The sequence below is a fragment of the Suricata suricatta genome, chromosome 15, assembly GCF_006229205.1.
Source record: "Suricata suricatta isolate VVHF042 chromosome 15, meerkat_22Aug2017_6uvM2_HiC, whole genome shotgun sequence".
NCBI lineage: Eukaryota > Metazoa > Chordata > Mammalia > Carnivora > Herpestidae > Suricata > Suricata suricatta.
The window spans coordinates 37,995,209-38,016,686 of NC_043714.1; the positions used below are offsets into that span (position 1 = coordinate 37,995,209).

Consider the following 21,478-nt stretch of genomic DNA (forward strand, 5'->3'; position numbering starts at 1 on the left):
ATGCAAATCAGGTATCTTAAGTATACCTGATTATTTATAATAATTGATTATTATTAGAATAACAGTTACAAGCGGACTTTACTAAGTATATAGAAGCTTATATGTTGACTTTGAGTTATATCTTAATTTTGTTTCTAAACTGTTTAGTGGAAAGAGATGTTAACGGAACATTGTTGTCTCAAGCAACTTGTAAGTTCTGCGATGAAAATGAAAACTCATTTACAGTAGCAAATGCTTTAGGAAACAGGTAAGCAGTGTACTGGGTGCTGACTTCAAGTGTCATCTTACATTTATGTGGAATCTGTACCTTTTAAAAATACTTCCTATGAGGGGCGCCTGGGTGGCTCAGTCAGTTGGGCATCGACTTCGGCTCAAGTCATGATCTTGCAGTTCGTGAGTTCCAGCCCTGGGTCAGGCTCTGTGCTGACCTCTCAGAGCCTGGAACCTGCTTCGGATTCTGTGTCTTCCTCTCTCTCTGCCCCTCACCTGCTCACACTCTATCTTTCTCTCTGTCTCAAAAGTAAATACACATTAAAAAAAAGTTTTTGAAAATAAAAAAATAATAAATGAATAAAAATACTTCCTATGATATCACTTGTTCCTCATAATAGCCCAAAGAAGAGAGAAGTAGACATTAACACATAAAGAAGCTGAAGACCAGAGACTGCAGCTGATAAGGGTTCAAAGCTTGGCTCAGTCTCTTATCAGTTGTTTGACCTTGGCTAGCTCAGTAAGTCAGTCTTCTTGTTCTTAGAATGGAAATATAGCACCCACTTCATAGGCTGTTATCACAGCTCAAAAATAAATATGTGAATTCTTAGCATAGTGCTTCAGAGTAAGTGCTCAGTAGCTTTTTTCATTTGTTATTATGAAATTTATATATAATCTATAATATATATAATATATAAATATTAGCTTCTAATTGCAGCATACTTACTATGTACCAGGAACTGTGCTTTAAAATAATGTTACATAAAAAAGCATATTAATAGATAAATGATAATTCTAGTAACCCAGGAATCCTGATTTATAACCTTCCCTATCACTTCCTATTTCTCCGCTATGCGTGCATACGTGCACACCACATACACACAGCCCTGCCTCTAACTCAAACACAGTATCTTTTTATCAAATTCGTCACATTTTTTAGAGAGCTACATGATGATTTTTCTCTTCAGTTCCCAAATTTAAGAGAAAATACTTGAGTAACGTCTCCTGGGGTTACTTAGTATTAGATCACCTCTTCTCTCAGGCTGGTGTGTGTTGTAGTATCCAAATACTGACTACTGGGCTGATCCCCAGGTCTTTCCCTCCAGTACCGCCTTAAGACCATTTCTGTGCTGCGCCCCAGCCCCTCATACCTGCTCTGTCTCACAAGTAATGAATACCACAGACCCATCAGTGTCCCCGCCAGTCCGGTGGATGCTCTCCCTCCCTGGATAGCATACATTAATGAAAAATATAAAGAATTTTTCTAAAATAAATAAAGATAATGCATAGACTTTAAAAATGTTTGTGGCAGCTTTGATAAGGGGATAGACATACATTTTTTCAGTGTATCCTTTTTGCTTTGTGAGAGGCAAAATAAGTGGAGATTTGAAATTACCTATGAAAACAAATTGGGTTTTATTTATGTGAGTTTATTAGGCTCTTAATTGAGTGACTTAACCATCTTTGTTGTTCGATATCATATATTCTATACACTCCATGTAGTTTCCAAAGAATATTCTATTATTTGTTCATTTTATTTATTTAAAACTTGTTTTGTGATACCAGGAGTGATATAAACTAATCAAATCAGTGTTAATATTTTTAATTTGTTTAGTTTATTATAAGTAATTACTTAGTTGAATGAATCTATTCTAATCCAGTGTTTAAGATGACAAGTTATAATGAAATTAGATCTAGCATAATTCATTAACATTTAAAAATGTTTTTGTTATTTTGACAGATGTGTCCGATGTGAGCCAACATTCATCAATACCAGCAGGTCCTGTGTGTGTTCAGAGCCGAACATTTTAGTAAGGCCAAGCACATTAATGAAGTGTATATTTTAAAATTAAGTTAATCTTTCCATAAACTGTTTTTCTTTATTTTTATTTATTAAGACAGGGGGACTGTGTTTCAGCAGCACAGTGAATTTTCCTTCACGTGTCATTTCATCGGTCCGTTATGGAGAACTTGTGAGTATGTTTTCGTTTTTTTTGTTCCATTCTTGTTGCATTACTTCATTTGGTCATCAGTCTGGGACTAAAATGAGAAATATTTCTATGTAAGTCACTTTAAAACTGAAATAAATGACCCATCTAAGCAACATTAACAACCCAGCATTGTTACTTATTAGTACAGTTATTCTCTTCTCTACCTTAGCTCAAACTTTTTCAGTGAATCTCAGGATGTTTAAGCTGGAAAGATCCTTTATAGATCTGGTAATGAATGCAGTACCAGAGATTCTAGACTTGAACCCTAGGTTTGCCAGTCATGAGTTTTATATCCTTGGACTTGATATTTCTAAACTCCAGTTTTATTGTCTGTACATTGGACATAATAATACTTACCTCACAGCGCCTATACGTGCTAATCACTAGAGAAATGAGGATTATCCATATCTTGCCAGCTTCCTTATTCTGTAGATGAGAACATGGGTGCCTCAGGTTAGAGCCTTTCTAACGGGTGCTGATGTGACAAGGTCTGCTGTGTAAAATGGGAAGTGGATGAATTGGAAGTGAAGAGATAATGAACCCAAGAGAATAGGAGTTCGTTGACTAACTAGGAGTCAGTTAATGAACATTGAAGATAAAATACCCAGGATGCCAGCAGAGCTGTGGCAGGCAGGCCAGCACCTGGTTGCTCAAATTATCCTTACATAAATGAGAGTCATTAGGAGGGGCATGAGGACAGCCATGATGAAGGTGGAATCTGGGCTCTTGAGGAATAAAGCAAAAATTCCTCTTCTCTAATACGGTCTTGTGGGGGTGCTACGCAAGCACCATGTATTTGCAAACTAACAAAATAAATGCTAATATTGAGAATCAAGTATGGAGCTCGGAGATCACCCCAAAATTGCCTCATTTGTAATAAGATGCATGTCTTCTGGAGTGTTCTTCCCCAGTCGCAGGTTATAGTGACCTTCTGTGTACCATTGTCAAAGCGTTTTAATTTTCATTTTTCCATTTTTTTTTCTTCTTTCCTTTTTAAAATAATTTTGCCTAAGTACCAGTAACATCTCTTTTTCCTCTTTGGTGTTAGATCACCAGTCATTTAGAAGTCATGCCTCTTTCAGTCTCCTCTGATCTGAAATTGGTCCTTCGTCTTTCCCTGTCTTTCATGAACTCAATAGCTTTGAAGGTTACAGGCCTTACAGTCTATAGGATGACCCTCAACCTGAGTCCATCCACTTTTTCCTCATAATCAGGACATGCTTGGCAGGAAATCACAAAAAGGATGTCAGTGTATTATAACAGAGGGCACACAGTGTCCATTTGTCCCACCACTGACTTCGATCACATGCCATAAAGTCACCATGTCTGCTATAAGGGTACCATTTTTCCCTTCATAATAGTTTAATATTCTCTAAAGAGAATTTCCAAGATTGCACTTAATCTTCACCAAATCTAACACTATGTTAAACAACAGTAAGTTTTAGTCTCAGATGGTGATATTTGCGCTACTATTATGGTTGCTGAATATTTCCATCATTGCTTCTTCATTTATCAATTAGCATTCTACTATAAGAAAGAATTTTTCCTTCCCGTTTATATATTTGTTTATTAATGTAGGTATAGATTAGTGGGTTCCTATTTTATTTAGTTGGTTATCATACAATACGTGCATTTATTTGTTTTGGTGCTCAAATTGTCCTAGATTTAGCTAGTAGAAGCTTCTTCAGTTTGGCTTCTGTGTCTTTTTGATATATCTTCATCATTCTTTGAGCATTTCCTTTGTTTCTGGCACAAAAGATTTCCAGGCTTATCTTGTGCTTTTCCTACGTCAGCCCTGGGATCAACCAATGCTCTAGAATTTCTGGAGTATAATAATTAGAAACCAAGATTACCACACAGAGTATGCCCTTTTAGGAGACAGATACCTCTATACATACATACATCTGTAACTATTTATTTTGTATATATATTGTAAATGAATTCCTACTGATACTTTCAATTCTAAAACAATACCCCAGCATTCCTTCTAACTTTCCTTTTGACAGATTTTAAGTACCTTTTCCCCAGTAGTGAGAAATCTGGTTCTCATCTTCGGTTTACTCTCATTTGCTCTGCGTAATGGTCTTCCAACCGTACTCTCTCTTCCATACCACCTCCGCATCCTTCCTCACCCTACTTTGCAGTAGATCTGTTGCAGACGTCTGTTAAGAAAAGGTGGGCAGGGAAGAGTTAATCTGATTCAGTTAATACATTTCATTTAAACATTATCAGTCTTGAACACTGATGCTTTCCTAAGGACAAGTTTGGAAATCTTGATTTCAAGTCATTTTATGACTAATGTTGAGACAGGCTCTGTATAGCTGAAGTCATGAGGCATGTAAACAAATGTAGTTAAGATTATGTGACTATTTTGGCCCAGCCCTCAGCCTGGCCGGCATAAGAACTCAGTTTTAGCACTGCATTGGCAGGCAGTCAGGCCCTAGGGGACCAGTACAAAATACTGAAACCCACAAGAGACTAGATGGATTGATAAACCAAAATGCATGTTTATTAGCTTATGTATATTAATTGCCAGCTAGACCAAAATACTTACACTGACTTGATAATGTACATGCTTCCTAATTGGAAAAGTGTGCTTAGAACGTTACAGATTAGATGTTCTCTTGGGTTATACAGAACTGGAACATAATTAGTTTTGTATAATTTTATACAAACTAACTATGAGAGGCATTTAATCCTACTTTAGGAATGTACCTGCCAATAAGTAGTTTCCAAAAATATGGGTCAGTGTCTTCCCATTGTCTGTCCCCTAAGATAGTAATCGTGATCTAGCATCTTGGTTTTGTGTTTCTCTCAACTTTTATTTTGAAAATTTCAAAATTACAAAAAAGTTAAAAATATGAGACGAAGGGTGTGCCTGGGCAGCTCAGTCAGTTTTGAGCTCCAACTCTTGATTTCAGCTCAGGTCATAATCTCACAGTTCCTGGGTTCGAACCCTACATCTGTCAGCACAGAGCCTGCTTAGGATTCTCTGTCTCCCTCTCTCTCTGCCTTTCCCTGCTCACTTGTGCACTCCCTCTCAAAATACATTAACTTAAAAAAAAGTACAAGACTAGGACTGTACAAAAAGTTTTCACCTAGACTAACCAATTATTAATGTTTTGCCACATTTGCTTTATACATTTTTTATGCATTTGCATGTATACACACAATTTTTTTTTCAGAGCCACTTGAAAATAAGTTGTAGACTTTTACACTTTACTCCTAAATATCTTATTATATAGCCCCTAAGAACAAGGGGGTTTTCCTGGCATCACAGCCAAGAAGTTTGAAACTTACAAAATTATCTGATACACTGTTCATACCTAATTTACCCTTTGTTCTAATAAGGTCCTTTATGCCTCCCTTTTTGTGGGGACAGGGAGAGAGGAGGTGAGAATCCAAGGATCCATTTAAGGATCCCACGGTGTAATTAGTCTTTTAGTTTTCTTTAATCCAGACCCTGCTGTGTTTTGCTTTTGTGGGGTTTTGTTGTTGTTTTTGCTTTTTTGGCCTTTGTAGAATTGAAATGCAGAGTCCAGGCCAGGTCTCTTGTGGAGTGTCCCACAATCTGGATTTTCCTGATTGTTCTCTCATGGTTAGATTCAGTGAAACATCTTTTTGTGAGAATATGATGTAGGTATTGTGTACAGCCATTGCATCATAACAAAGAGCACATGGTAGCTTGTCCCGTTCCTGGAGAGCTAAGTTTGATTGCCTGGTCACAGCGGGGTCTGCCATTTCTCTTCGTTGTACAGGGACTGTGGTTAACAAGTCAGTCTGAGATTTTACTTTGAGACTTTGTAAATATGCATTTCAGTGGCCACTGATGAATCAGCCTTGCCTGAATCAAGTTTTAAATTGGTTGTTTCAAAATAATTCCACAATTCTATTATTCCCTCTACACTTAGTAGCTAGCAGTCTTCTGTAAAGAGTGCTTTCCTTTCACTCTATACTTTTTTTTTCAGTTTGAACTCATGAAATCTTTATTCAGTGTGTTATAATTGTTTACTGTTTTTTTTTTCCTCAAAGTTCAAATTGTCTTCGGCTTCACTTTGAGATAGTTCCTATGGTATTTTGACATGTCTCCATCAGTCTTTGTGCACTTCCTTGGTTTCAGGCTCAACCAGTATACTTTTTAATAGTTACCTAACACTCTCACGAATACACTGCAGTTTACATAATTGCAGTGCCTTTGAGTATTTAGGTTTTCTGTTATTAATAATACTGCTGCCAACCATTTTATGCATACAGATATGTTTTTCCTTTTGGAGAGATTGTTTCCTTATGATAAATGTCCCAAGTATTTCTAAATTCCTGGGTTAAAATATGTGGATATTATTTTATGAAAGGATCATACAGCTTCAACACTGTCACTGGAATTGTCTGTGGGTTTACACTACATGAATGTCCAAACACGTTTGTCATTGCTTTCCATTTTTACTAGTTTTCTTCAATCTTGTACGCAGAGGTGGCTTTTTTCTTTAAAAAGGAGAATTTTTGCTCCTTGATGAGATAATTATAGTGACTTTGAATTTTACCGTAGATTTTTTTGATATCCATGGTGCCATGTTCCATATAATTCGGCTTTATCTCCTCTCTGTCCACATCTCTAAATGATGTTTCCCAGCGTGTCATTTTTTAGCGAGATGTGCAGATAAGCTCTAAAGCAGTGGTTCTGAGCCAGAGATTTGTGTCTGCAGCTCTCAGAGCACATGCACGCCTCAGCCTCCTGGAGATTGATTTGGAACACAGTCAGGTGTTTTCTGTGCTCAGGAAATTCCACAGGTGACTCTGATGTCCATCATTATTTGAGAATCACCACTTTGGAGATTTTGAATGTCAATGACTCTCTATATCCCCAATCCTGTTGCTTAGAAATCATTCATAAATGTTTCTTTTTTATTATTTGCCATTTAATACAGTATAATAATCCTAAATCAACACATGTTAACAATGAAATACTAAGTATCTAGTTTTCTTTTTTGCCATCTTATTCTTTGTTTCTTGTATTAGTAAAATGAGTGCAATAGATTTTTTGGATTATAGACACACTTTGTTTCCTTATATCTTAGCCCTAAGTGACATGATTCTGTAATGCAGTGCCTCTTAATAATAACTGAGCTTGGTTATAATGAGTTCTTATAACCTCATTAAAACTATTTTCTAATTACATTGAGAAAGTAATAATAGTCATTTGCCATTGGAAAATATGCATGTTAGTATTTTCTCAGCAGCGTATGTAAGGAATCTTCATTTGAACTTAAAACTAAAACTTCTTGTGAACAGGGCATGTCTTTCACTTCAGAATGGTTTGCACAGTATTTGCAGTCATCAGCAGCTGCTTGTTGGGTAAGTTTAAATGTTTTTCACATAATATTATTCCATTTTAAAGAATTGTCCCACCACCATTTTTTCCAGATAATAAAAGTCTTCTAATATATATCTTCTAGATATAACTCCTTGGTAATATTCTATAAGAAAAATAACCTATTTCTAATGGAAAGAAAATACACAAAGAAAATGTTTCTCGTTTCACATTTCATTATACACAAATTGAATGTCTTCAAAGCTTGTTCAGCTGGAATTGAGTGTTAGGGGAAAGTGATTCATACTGTCATTCATTAAATGTTGATTATTGACCTACTGTGTGCCAGGCCCTGTTCTCAGATCAGATTATATATTTCAGAGAAAGATGGGAAGAAGAATCCCTCCTGGAGTGCTCTAAGACAAATAACCAGGATAAAGAGCATAGAGAGTGGAAGGATTCTATTTTATACGGGGTGGTTGGAATACGTATCGCTGTGGGTGATGTTTGAACAAAGTCCTAGAGGAAGTGAGAGTGTAAATATCCAGGGAAAGAGAGTTCTAAGTAGAGACCACAGCAAATGCAGAGATTCCAAAGAAGTTCTCTTACATGTTGATACTTAAGAAACAGGAAGAAGGCTGGGGTGGCTAGAGCAGAGTCAGTAAATGAGGGAAAGTGGAGAGGAGAACGCGGAGATGAAGGAGTGGCTGCGGCGAGGACCTAGAGTTTACGGCCAGGGAGACTAGAAGGATTTTGTGCAAAGGAAGATAATAATTGAACTTCAGATTTTGAAAGGACCGCTAACACAGAGAATAGGTTTTGCTGAAGCAAGTCCGAAGCAGGGAGACCAGCCGGGAGAGGATTACAGTAAGCCGAGCGGGAGATGGGGGACCCATGAACAAGAGTGGTAGCGTGGGTCTCACAGAAACGCAGCTTCTGGATGCACGGTGAAGATTGCGGCAACGGGATTTACTGAAGAGCTGGGCGCGGGAAGGGAGAGAAAGATCACTGCTATGTTTGACTTGACTCAGCTGTAAAAAATAGAGCTGCCTCTTCCTGATAGGGAAAACTGAAAAGTTTGAGTGGCAAACCCAACAAATTAGTATTCTTTCAAATATAATTATTTTACCTGTTTTTTAAATGCTGTGCTGTGTTTTTAGTTCGTTTTTCAACTGCTCATCTTTATATTTTCACCTATAATTTACATTAAAATGTACACATTATTCAAGTGGAAAATTCTTTTCTACTTAAATTAGAGGAAAGGTATTAAAGAGCAAAAAATACCACCAAAAAGAATTTGGAGACTAGGTACACGCCTAACTTTTATATCAGCTTTGGCTTGTAGTATTAAAGTCCATGTTACGTGTCTTTGTCATGGTTCTCTCGTAGGTGTATGCCAACCTAACATCTTGCCAAGCTCTCGGAAATATGTGTGTGATGAACATGAATTCTTACGACTCTCTCACTTTTGATGCATGCCGACTGTTTCAGTTCATTTTTGGAAATACTGCTGGACTGCGCACCGTTCATTCTATTTCATTTTGGTAAAGATTTCCTGATTGATAAACTGTCATTTTGACCAAATTCAGTGCAGTTACTTTCACAAATATTAGTACTAAGATATATGGGTACCCTGTTACTAAAGCAATTGTAATTATTTACAGGAGACAGAATCTTCCATGGCTGTTCTATGGAGACCAGCTAGGACTAGCACCTCAAGTACTCAGTACCACACCTCTTCCTACAAATTTCAGTTTTAAAGGGGAAGCCCAGGTATAAGTTACTAGATTATTAGAGAACAACTGTATTCTGATTAATAATTTAAGAGATAGTAAGAATGTTATTAGTTGTAAGTCTTGCTTCCTTAGGTTTTCTCTAAAAATTTAATTACTAAACTAAACCAAAATATCAGCTGCTTATAGGAATTAAACGTTACAGAGTCTACCCGTCTTACTAATTGTATGGATACCTCTGGATTATGTGGCTCTGGCAGTCAGTAGTACATGCAGGACTGGGAAAGTAGTTTTTATCACCAAATGCCAAACAAACTCTGTCTTTCTGTGTCTCTACATTTTTAAGAACTGCTTCCAAAGATTGACTAGGACTCTGTCATTTCCATAGCACAACTTTTTGTTCTCAGATCCAAATTTTTACTTTTGGGTTTTTGACCCTCTAGAATGATGGAATAGAAAAGTCTTGCCCCTGCTCACTCCCCACTCTTCTGCACGCACACACACACACACTTACCAGGTTTGGAGGGAAGTTATCTGTCACTGGCATTGCCTCTCAATTCTGGAATAATGGTTTTAATCCAAAAAAAAAAAAAAAAAGAATTTATTTTAGGTGTATTTAATTATAAAGATACTTAGATTAATTTTGCTTCAAAGTAAAGATAGTTGAATTTAATATTTAATCTCTGGAAAAAGAAAGAATCAGTCAATTATAAATGTTTCTCTATAGAATACTGCATTGCTTCTAGACTGTGTAACATTTTATTCTTGTTTGTATTTAATCAGAATAGAAAACTGAAATTTATTGCTGCTTCCTATAATGTAAGAGGAAATTTTCTCAAGTGGCAGACTTTAGAAGGAGGTGTTTTACAGGTGAGCATACTTCTAGCTAAAGAATTCCTAATGTGCCTTATTTTTTCTTCAGCAAAGATTAGGAAAAGACTAGATGTTTACTAGATTTGAGCATCACTTGCATGGCTATGTTAAGTTTTTTATTGTGCTTTAAATGGGAATTTCTTAAAACTACTTTAAGTAGTATTATATAAAACACGTTATGTAGGGATTTAAGAACTCTTGATTGGGGCGCCTGGGTGGCTCAGTCGGTTAAGCGTCCGGCCTCAGCTCAGGTCATGATCCCACAGTTCGTGGGTTCGAGCCCCGCGTCAGGCTCTGTGCTGCCAGCTAGCTCAGAGCCTGGAGCCTGCTTCAGATTCTGTATCTCTCACTGTCTGACCTTCCCCTGCTCGCCCTGTCTCTGTCTCTCAAAAATAAATAAAAACCATTAAAAAATTTAAAAAAAAAGAACCCTTGACTATAAGCCAAGAAAACATTATTCTCAGATATTTATCATGTGTACTGTTTTGCTCTAGCTTTGTCCAGACACAGAGATAAGACTGAATGCTGCTTATTCTTTTGGAACAACCTATCAACAAAATGTAAGTTTGGACTATACTAATCTATATTTTAATTTCATTTCACATCAGCAATAATTGGGATGATCTTTGAATTTTTTAAATGTTTTTAATAGTAGTGAATGATATCACTGATTGATACAGTTTTTAATTATATGGGTGTAAAAAATCTTACCTTGTCAACTATAGAGTTTAAATATCATATAATATTAGAGTTTCATAATTATTGCTATAGGTTTTAAAAATAGTATTTTCTTCTGAGCATTTTCAAATAAAGTGAAAATATTATTTTTAGTGACTAATAAAAATGTTACTCCCTCTGCTCTCTACCCCCCAGTTAACAAATAAAAATGCTTCTTTCTCTCCTTCCATACTTTTCTCCCTCCTACCCTCCCTGACCTTCCTTCCTTTGGTAACCCATTTTGAAATTACAGTATGGTACAAAGGAATATTATGAACCATTAAACTTCTGAAAGATATTCACTTGTCTACAGAAATACCTCTTGATAAAATGCATGTACATACACCATAGAACAAAACTGTGATTCCACTTTTGTTAAACTACAATGAAAAATATCATCATGGAACACAGATTGGAAGACAATAAACATTTTTAACAGTGGTTATCTGGATGGTGGGATTGCAGGTGATTTTTTTTTCTAATATTTTCCAAACCTCAGGGGCACCTGGGTGGCTCAGTTGGTTAAACATCTGACTTTGACTCAGGCCATGATCTCACAGTTCATGAGTTCGAGGCCCACTGCAGGCTCTGTGCGGACAGCTCGGAGCCTGGAGCTTCCTTTGGTTTCTGTGTCTCCTTCTCTGTCCTTCACCTGCTCATTTACTCGCTCTCTCTCTCAAAAATAAATAAAACATTAATATTTTCTAAACTTCTATCATAAAAGTGAATTTACTTTTATTATCATAAATGACTTACGCTATTTTTAAAGAAAGGAAATGTTATTATGTGTCTACCATGAGCCAAGAAAATCAACACTAGTTAAATGCCTGCTGCTGAATGCATTTTGTCTTTGTAATTTTATTGGATCCATGAAATAACTATGTGAGATACATATTGTTATCATAATACATATCATTCATAAGTCAGGAAATGGTGCTCAGTGAGATATTAGGTAAATTGTGGAACTGGTGTTGTGTTAAGCTTAAAAACCATGGTTTTTTCATTGAACCGGGCTGCCTCTGAAGTAGTTCACAGCCTAATAGAGAAAATACTATATAGACAAAGAACCACAAAGAATGTAGAATGTGGTGTGTACACAGTACCTTACTGACACAAAGGAAGCGTCGTCTGCAGTTCTTGAGGAAGTACTGGAAGGCTTCTCAGAATGAGGGATATTTGGTCTTGTAAAATGAATGTGAGTTTGCCTGGAAACACAGTGGGGAAGGGAATATCAGGCAGGAACATTTGTAATGTCAGAGAGACATAGAAGAGCATAGCATATTTAGGAACTGTATGAGGTTGGTATGAATGGACCATAGACTGGTAGGGAGCAGTGGGAGATAAGTCTAGTTCTGTTAAGGGAAGCCAAATCATAGACAACACTGTACATCAGGAGGAAGAATGAATACCTCATCCCTTAGGACAGTAGTTTTTAAAGTTTTTCACCGATGTACATGTAAGAGTGAGAATGAAGACATACCTTCTCCAGCTGTGTTGTAGAACAAGAACCAGGCAGTTCTTTACTTTTAGTTCTTTTGGTTCTTACAAAGAATCATATTATAGTATTCATGTTTTAGAAGGTTCATGGGAATGCATATAAAAAGGTTTAAAGATATAGATAGTTTAAAAACACTTTTTTTATGTTTATTTTTATTTTTGAGAGAGAGACAGAGTATGAGCGGGGCGGGGCAGAGAGAGAGAGAGACAGACAGAATCTGAAACAGGCTCTAGGCTCCTAGCTATCAGCACAGAGCCCAACGCAAGGCTTGAACTCACAAACTGCGAGATGGTAACCTGTGCCAAAGTCGGATACTCAACTGACTGAGCCACGCAGGCGCCCCGAAGAACACTTTAAAATTTAAGTATGCTTTCTAATTTTTAGTGGTTTTATTTTTTATTTTCCAGTGTGAGATTCCTATCTCTAAGATCATAACCGACTTTCCCTCTCCTATATTTTATGATGTGTATCTTGAATATACTGATGAAAATCAACACCAATATGTTTGGGCTGTGCCTGTGTTAAACCTAAATCTTCAATACAATAAAATATTTGTAAACCAAGGTAAGATATTCATATATACCCTTCTCTCTCTGAGTTGAAAACCAATAAATAAGTCAACCATCATGATAATTTAATAAACCATGGGTTATAAAAATGGTCATGGGTTTTCTCTTATTAAGTGGTTTTTGATAGTCTGCCAAGAAGTAAAACAATAAGACTGATAGTATATTTAGAACTGTTTTGCCAAATGTATCAGGCTTACTGTTAAGAAATTAAATATTATTGCCAATGTGGAAGTTGAGAAAAAGTAGTAGCACTGTAGACTGGGGCTTCTTCAAGCTGTTCTCAAGCTGCTTTTCAGACAAGTTCATTTATTTTGTTCTTGTATTATAAAATCCTTCTTATTTAGATAATTTGTAGGGAAAATCCTTCCAAACGGATGAAAGTCCAAACAATCAAAAGACATTCAAGTGAGGTGGGGAAAGGCATTACCAGGAATTTCTTGCAGCAATAGCTGTTTGTGCAATCATCTTATCTAAACAGAATGTACTAATGTTGTGTTTTAAACTTATTCAGTAACTTCTCCTCGAGAACCATGTTGAACAAGTTGAAGGTATCTTTTAATGCCATCTTTTCCTTTTCATTTTATAATAAAAGACAGTAGCTCTGGCAAGTGGCTTCTGACCCGGCGCATTTTCTTAGTGGATGCAATAAGTGGACGAGAAAATGGCTTAGGAAGTCAGCCAAGATTAATTAGAATTGCTACCCAAATATCACTGAGGTAAGCAAACATCTGTTGTACTAAATTAAGGTTGAGGTTTATGGGAAAATGTGATAATGAAAGTGTTTACTAGTAATCATTAGATGAAAACATTAAGGACAACTGAACTGGAACAATACATAGGGATTTTTGGATATCTGTGTAGACTGGCATATACACCAGTAGAAGTGAGGAGCTCCAAAGGGAGAATTCTATCAGAAGAACCTGAGGCGTTTTATCAGAATTCACACTCTAGCCCTTTTTAATTAGAATGGGTTGAGAGGTAGAGGGGAACTGAGTAGCAGTGGGCTGAAATGGGAATGTGAGGGAGCCCGCACACATGCACTGGGCAATCCTCTGTGCTTTCACCTCCTTTCACAGCTACTTCTCTGCCATGGCCCGCATTAACTAGCAGCACCTCCCAATTCCTAAGAGATCTTAATGATGATCCTACCTTAGAATAGTGCCTTACAGCCCTTATTTCTCTGTTTTTAGTATGAGATTCCTACCTCTAGCTCATAACCGACTCTCCCCACTCTGATACATTTTTTTTGTTTATTTTTAAGAGAGAAAGAACACGAGTGGGGCAGGGGCAGAGGGAGACACAGAATCCAAAGCAGGCTCCAGGCTCTGCACAGTCAACACAGAGCCCAGTGTGGGGTTCGAACTCATGAACTGTGCGATCATGACCTGAGGTGAAGTTGGATGCTTAACTGCTGAGCCACCCAGGCACCTCATCCACTCTAATATTTTTTGATGTATACATGAATACACTGGCAAGAATCAACACCATCATTTTACATGAGTCTGGCACTTTGAAACACTTCAATTTACATACATGTTTTCATTGTTGTTTCATTCTGATTTTCATAGCAATCTTATGAGGTACAGGAAGTATATCTTGCTGAAGTCCAGATATACTGTGTTTTTTAGCGTCCCCTCAATCTACTAATGTAGTATCACTGGCAAAAATGAAATTGGACCTAGTCAGGTCTAACTTGATTGTGGTAAAACCATGCTGACCTCTAGTGTTTGGCACTTTCCTTTTTTTGAACTTACAAACTATACTCATGCATTAAGTTCAGCAAAACACGTTCTTCTCTGTGCTATAAACAGTACTAGCTATGACATACATTCTTTTGTTAAGAATTCATCTTTTTCTTTTGAAAATTTTAGTATTATCTGTCTTTTCCTTCGTGTGACTCTTCACTTTTGACTATTCCTCACAGATTGTTCATAGTACTTCAGATTTCATTTGTAAACTTCATAGGACCTAGGTCAAGAACAGTTCCTAATTTGTCTCAGATGGTATATTTTATTATTCAAGTTTTGACTCCTTAAGATAGCGTATGTTGTTACCATTAGTTTATTTTCCCCTAGTCCTTATTAACTGGCTGATTCCGAGATCACCAAGACTATCTATATTAAATTTAAAACAATAACAACAACAACAGTAAGTCAACTGTATGTTTAAGGACTTAGATATATTTATAACTAAAAATGTATTTTCTTTAAACAGCATCTATCTTGTACCCAATACAAAAAATGGAAACATTTACCCTCCCTTAATTACCATTGCCTACAGTGACATTGATATCAAAGATCCCAACAGCCAGTCTGTGAAGGTGAGTTCCATGCCATTCAGTGGCTCTACATGTGTAAATGTCATACGGACGCAGTTTACATTGTGGTCAAAGGTTATTAGTCTTTTTTCAAGTTTTAAATAAATACTGCACTAAATATAGTCAAGCCTTAATTACTTTTTACTAATAATGGTAGAGGTGAGTTCTTTACAGATCCTTCAAGTAAAAAAGCAAGAATTAAGATTTTTTTCTAGACACTATCACCAGTAGTTGGGCATCCCTGTTCAGGATCCTGGGGTCTGCTGAAATATGCAGCGTCTGCTTCTGTCGTCTTTGGCCAACTTGCTTGCACTAAGATTTCTCAGCAGAAACTCAAACTTTTCAGCAGGCATATGTGTTCCTCTTTTCACCAGGCTTGCTTGCTTGATGACAATGCACTTCAACAGGAAGAAAGATTCAAATCATCAGTAGTTTATACCTAGTAGTGTTCAAGTGAAGTAGAGAGAGTTTGGACCTGCAGCCAGGTTGGCTTCCTACTGTTTCCCCAACTCAAAGTTAACTGCAGAACTGAAGGCCTCCCTTGCCTGGAAGGGCCTGTGAACGGAGTAGAGACCTCTTGTGCTCTGAAGATGGGCTAAGCCACTGAGGATGAGCCTGGAAAAGGCTGAGCACACGCTCAGGTCTACCTCCCAACCTCACGAGCTGTCAGATAAGCCTTTCTGCTTTGAGAAGTGGCACATGACAGAGGAATAGAGACCAAAACCAGAGCTAATCCTTCTGTACTTTTCCCTCAGAGAGATTAAGTGGCCATTCCCTTCCCTCTCTGGAAACATGCCTCCAAACCTTACTAATAGCTTGAATTCCTGCTATTTTACTTTTCTGAATTTTAATGGTCTAGTTCCTACAGCCAGTACTTCTGGCTTCTCTGTTGTATTTCTATTTGTACTCAGCTGCTAGATTCAAGCTTCCATTGAGGAAAAAGTAGGCACATAACATAACTTTTCTCTGAAAGATTTTACCTTCTCATTTCTATGACCTAATTGGATGTTAAAATGTTTCCATTGCCTGAACTTCTATGCGCCATAATAAGAGGAGAAGAAAATCCAGAAACTTGCTTAGTAATAACAAAAGACTGCCTGGTTTAAAATTTCCTGGGTAGGGACACCACCTGGGTGGCTCAGTCCAGTAAACTCTGTGTTGAGCCCCAAGTGGAGCCCTGCATCAGGCTCTGTGCTGACAGCGTGGAGCCTGCGTGAGATTCTCCCTCTCTCTCTCTCTCTCTCTCTCTCTCTCTCTCTCTCTCTCTCTCTCTCTCTCTCCTTCTCTCAAATAAATAATTAAAAAAAATTTTTTTTAATAAAATTTCCTTGGTAACCAAGAGGATACTTAAGATAAAACACTTCTGGGTCTTTTCTTTAACTATCTTTTTGTTTGTTTAAAATATTGCAAGGTAAGTCTCGCTAAATTGGAAAATAATAGATAGGAAAAGACTTAAGAGAATCATGAAACGATACTGGTGAAGTCCACTTCAGATTCATTCTAAGTATAGAATGTGTACAGTTCTTTCATCATTTCTTAATTTTTCATGAGAGCTGTTGGAAAAATTCACCATTAGTGAAGCATTCAGCCACATCTCTGCTCTCTCAGCAATAGCAAATAACTTTCTCTCACATTTTCTGAGCAGACCAAGAGCATCCCTTAAATTTCCCCTCAGATGAGTGCCCTCAGGTCCTCTGTAACACTTAGGACTTCTGTTTCATTGTCCTTCCTGCCTCTTGTTCCGATTTTCACAGACGAAGGGCCCTTCCTCCTTACTTAGGTTAATCTACTGTGCTTGTTTGCAGTACTTTCTCCGGCATCCTGTTACAGCTCTCCCCTGATTCAGCCAGCTTCCATACTGGCCCCTTTCCTTTGCCTATAACCACTCTCAAGTTCTCCCATCTTCAAAACAAAGGAAAATAACCAAACAAAATCTTCCCTCAATTCTGCCAGCTTTTTCGCTTGCTATCCTGTACAAAGGTACAAAGTTGCCCAGCCGTTTACTCTTTCATCATCTGCAGTCTGACTCTTGCCATTCTGTGTCTTTGAAAACCTCGTTCTTTAAAGGTCAGCAGTGGATTCCACATACACTGGCTTTATTCCTTTAACCTGACATTCAGACAACGTTTGACACTGTATTTCAAGACATTCTTGAATCTCTATTCTGTGGTGAGAGTTTGGTATCTTGCCTCTTCTGCTTCTCACAGTCCTGTTTCTCTACCCTCTTCTTTCTCTTCTTGTGCTTTAATATAGTGGCACCCCTGAGATTCTTGTTCAGCCCTGGGATTAACCTGCCTTCTAAGGTGTGATTTTTTTAGCTAGTTGCTAAATTCTTGGTACACAAGATTAGTCTCATTCCTCAGTTATAGACACCTATCAGAAAATGAAATATCATTAGTTTGGTTTGACTGCTGTTAATGAACCTAAACAAGCTCCTAAGGAACCTCTCTTTCTTTAACGTATGTTCAAAAGGTATATTTAAAGCAGCATGAACAATTCCTCAGTGTTTCCACTATGGATAGGTACGGGTCAACTCTAGTGATGTTGATAGATTAAAAATAGGCATTGCTGCAACAAATATATCTGTATAAAAAAAGTAGGTCTGTGTTATATAATTTCAATATAGATAATTTACTTTGTTTTAAATTTCAGATTTCTTTCTCAGTCAAATATGAAATGAATCAAGGAGAAGCACAAGTTCAGACAGATGTAAGTTTAACTTGTTAAAATATTAATTAAAAAATTTAAATCTTAATTAAAAAATATTTAAGTACACAAGGAAGTTGTTAAAATAGTCTGCTATTGCAGCCTCCCCTAACGTTCACCTGTTATATAACCGTAGTACAGTGATCATAATAAGGACATTAATACTGATGTAATCCTATTAACTGATCGACTCTTTGAAGTTCACAGGTTTTTTCACTGTCCTTTTTAAAAATATTTTTAATGTCTATTTACTTTTGAGACAGAGAGACAGTGTGTGAACAGGGGAGGGACAGAGAGAGGGAGACACAGAATCTGAAGCAGGCTCCAGGCTGCAGGCTCTGAGCTGTCAGCACAGAGCGCGAGGCACGGCTTAAACTCACCAGCCATGAGATCATGACCTGAGCTGAAGTCGGACGCTTAACCAATTGAGCCACCAGGCACCCCTCACTATTCTTTTCTTGGTTTAGGACCCAACCCAGGGTCACATATTGCCTTTAATGATCATGTCTCCTTAGTCTTCTTAAATCAGTGACAGTTCCTCAATTTTTCTTTGTCTTTCATGACTCCTTCCCAACACTTTTGAAGAGTGCTGGTCATTTATTTTGGGCTTCAATTGCGTTTATCTGATGTTTCCCCATAATTAAATCAAGTTCACGTAGTTTTGACACAGACACTACAGTTATGATGCTGTGCCCTTCTCAGTGCATCATATCAGAAGGTGCACGATGTCAGGATGTCTTACTACCAATGATGTTAACTTGGACCATATGTCCAAGGTGGTATCTGTAGAGTTCTCCAAATAGTGTTTTTCTGTTTGTAATTAGTAAGTATTTTTTAGGGAGATGCTTTGAGAGGATGCAAATATCCTGCTTCTCATTATCTTTTTTGGTCTCTAATTTTAGTATCTAGTGATGATTCTTGTCTGTAAAAAGTATTACTGTGACATCTGCCTGATGGTGATTTTCCTATTTCCATCATTTCTTCTATATTTGTTAAATGAGATTCTATAAGATGGTCTCCCTACGCCCGTATGAATTTATTCAATTCTTTTTAATCAGTATGGATTCCTGGATATTTATTTCATTCTAGTGATTATAACTCATTACTATCTATTTCTTGCTCATAGTGTCCTAGATTTGGCCATTAAGAGTTCCTTCAACTTGGCCTCTATCCACTATTTTTTGAGCATTTCTTTATTTGCATATTTGAACATTGATGAGGGAAATTACATATATTCCAAAATGTTCTTTTTTTAGATTGCTTTAGGTGTTTTGGGTGGGCTGGCTGTGTTATCATCTCTTTTGAAGACAGCAGGCTGGAAGAGGCGCATTGGGAGTCCCATGATTGATTTACAGGTAAGGCCTCAGGAGTTGGTAAAGTGTATGTTCATCTTTTGACCATTTTGTGTCCTTTTGAAGACACAGTGGGAGAATGAGTAAAACACTGCCCTCTTTCTGTGGGGTACAGAACCAGGGGAGGCGTGTGCACGCCTCCCCTCCCACGTTGCGTGTGCCGGTCCACACTCCCACCGCAGTGCTGTTCTTGTTCCCACACGCCCTCACAACGCTTGGTCTCCTTCCCATTGTTGCCAGTCTGGCAGCGCAAGTAATGCGTCATTGTTGTTTCATTTCTCTGCTTTTCATAGACTTTATTAATCATTTTGGTTTCCCCTGCCAATTTTTCTATTTGGTTTCCAGTTTTTCTCTTTGATTTAAAGTAGTTTTTTGTATTTTCTAAATATGAATCCTCTTTTGGTTTTTGATGTTGAAATATGTCCTCCAAATATGACCCATCTGTTATGCTTATCTATGTGTTGCTTTGTTTAACAGAAACTCTTGATTTTGATATTGTCACATTGATTACTTTTTCATGTGCTTCTGGGATATTTTTTAGGAAAATCTTAAGATCACAAAGATATTCTCTATTAACTTTGTGGTTTTACTTCTCATATAATTATTTTTAATTTATCTTTATTTTTATTTTTATCTAACATTTCTTGAATATATACTATATGCTAGGTATTTTTTAAAGCTTTATTTATATAATTTATTTAATCCTCACAATACCTCTATGAGATTAGATACTATTATTATCATTCCCATTTTACATAGAATGAAATTGTGGCAGAAGTGATATAAACTTTCTACTCATTTAATTTTTACAACTCAGTGATAGGTGGTATTTGTTTCCATTTTGCTGATGAGGAATCTGAGAAAAGCAACATAGTAACTTGTTTGTACTGGGATATTTTCCTGACACCAAAGCCAGTGCGCCAAGGTATCAGAGGACAGGGACTTGGTTTACTGTTTGGAATAGTCAAGAAAGGCTTTCCAGAGAAGTGAACTTTAGGCTGGATTGGGTTATCTGTGCATTCCCCAAGTAGTCACTGAGGACCTACTTTCTGCTGGCCAAGGACACTACCAGATGCTGGGAGGTGATAGTGAGCAGAGACGGATCGGGCTCTGCTTTCAGAGCTCATGAGAGTTTGCCACAGAGAAGAAAGAATATTTGATGAAACAATAAGCAGTGCCCATTTCATTCCACAAAGTAATTGAAATGCAAGTTAATCATGGAGCGGTTGGAACTGGCAGATGAAGTTAAAAAGTCCATGTTGGTCTAGGTTTTGAAGGACCTCGTGGGTCTGGAATTTATACTTTAGTGAAGAGTCATTGTACATTTTTAGGAAAGGGAGTGACAATTTAATTTACATTTTATTTTATTTTTCCAATTTACACTTTAGAAAGCTAACCATGGTGGTAGTATGAACGAGTGATTGGGGTGACGGCTCTAACCTAGGAGAGAACTAGGAAGCAATGTCACTTTCTTAGATAGTGAAAGATGAGACAGATCAAGACAGATGTTGGTAATGGACTAGAAGGTGCAGATTCAAAGGAATCCAGGAGTCCAGGAGGTGTCCACAGCTGGGCTTTATAACTGAGTGCTGTATGGGTACATGAAACAAGGCTCTCGGCTCGAGAAACTGGGTGGAAAATAGGTTACTAAAAGTGATAATATAAATAGATTGAGTCCATAACAGCTGTAATTCTCTTTTTACATTGCAGACAGTTATGAAATTCTTGGTGTACTATGCTGGTGATCTGGCCAATGTTTTCTTTATCATCACTGTGGGAACAGGTCTTTATTGGCTTATTTTCTTCAAAGTAAGTGAGTTTCTCAATTTAACCTAAATCTTCATACATGAGTAAGTGGTAAGCTGTCTTCATAAAGAAACCATCTGTATTTGGGGGTATTTCTCATCAAGAAAATTGAGTGAGGCAAGTGCTGAACTCCCTCTTCCGTGAGTATGGTGCTTATTGAGTATCCCCACCCTCCTCTTTTATGCTTTCTTTGGTTTATAAATTGTGCTGCTTCACATCCCTGTAGGGCCATAGTTAACAGTGTAATTTTTATCATAGGCACAGAAATCTATCTCTGTTTTGCTCCCAGTGCCAGCCCAGGAAGAGCGTCTGGTTACTTATGTGGGGTGTGCTTTTGCTCTGAAGGTAAGTTTTAAAGGGCCTACTAGTAAACTCGCAAGTCTTTAAAATGCTTTCAA

At 37.3% G+C, this 21,478-nt stretch overlaps 1 protein-coding gene across 1 annotated transcript in view; it reads left to right on the forward strand.

The window, feature by feature from the left end:
* TMEM67 (transmembrane protein 67) overlaps window positions 1-21,478 on the forward strand; it is a 50,797-nt gene that overhangs the window by 10,584 nt on the left and 18,735 nt on the right. Inside the window, exons 4-18 of the mRNA XM_029923926.1 lie at window positions 148-247; window positions 1,952-2,021; window positions 2,109-2,183; window positions 7,491-7,553; window positions 8,899-9,053; window positions 9,174-9,282; window positions 10,026-10,112; window positions 10,610-10,675; window positions 12,738-12,894; window positions 13,492-13,615; window positions 15,114-15,219; window positions 17,869-17,925; window positions 19,179-19,277; window positions 20,985-21,083; window positions 21,339-21,425. Coding sequence (XP_029779786.1) covers window positions 148-247; window positions 1,952-2,021; window positions 2,109-2,183; window positions 7,491-7,553; window positions 8,899-9,053; window positions 9,174-9,282; window positions 10,026-10,112; window positions 10,610-10,675; window positions 12,738-12,894; window positions 13,492-13,615; window positions 15,114-15,219; window positions 17,869-17,925; window positions 19,179-19,277; window positions 20,985-21,083; window positions 21,339-21,425 — 1,454 coding nt within the window. The remainder of the gene's footprint in view (window positions 1-147; window positions 248-1,951; window positions 2,022-2,108; window positions 2,184-7,490; window positions 7,554-8,898; window positions 9,054-9,173; window positions 9,283-10,025; window positions 10,113-10,609; window positions 10,676-12,737; window positions 12,895-13,491; window positions 13,616-15,113; window positions 15,220-17,868; window positions 17,926-19,178; window positions 19,278-20,984; window positions 21,084-21,338; window positions 21,426-21,478) is intronic.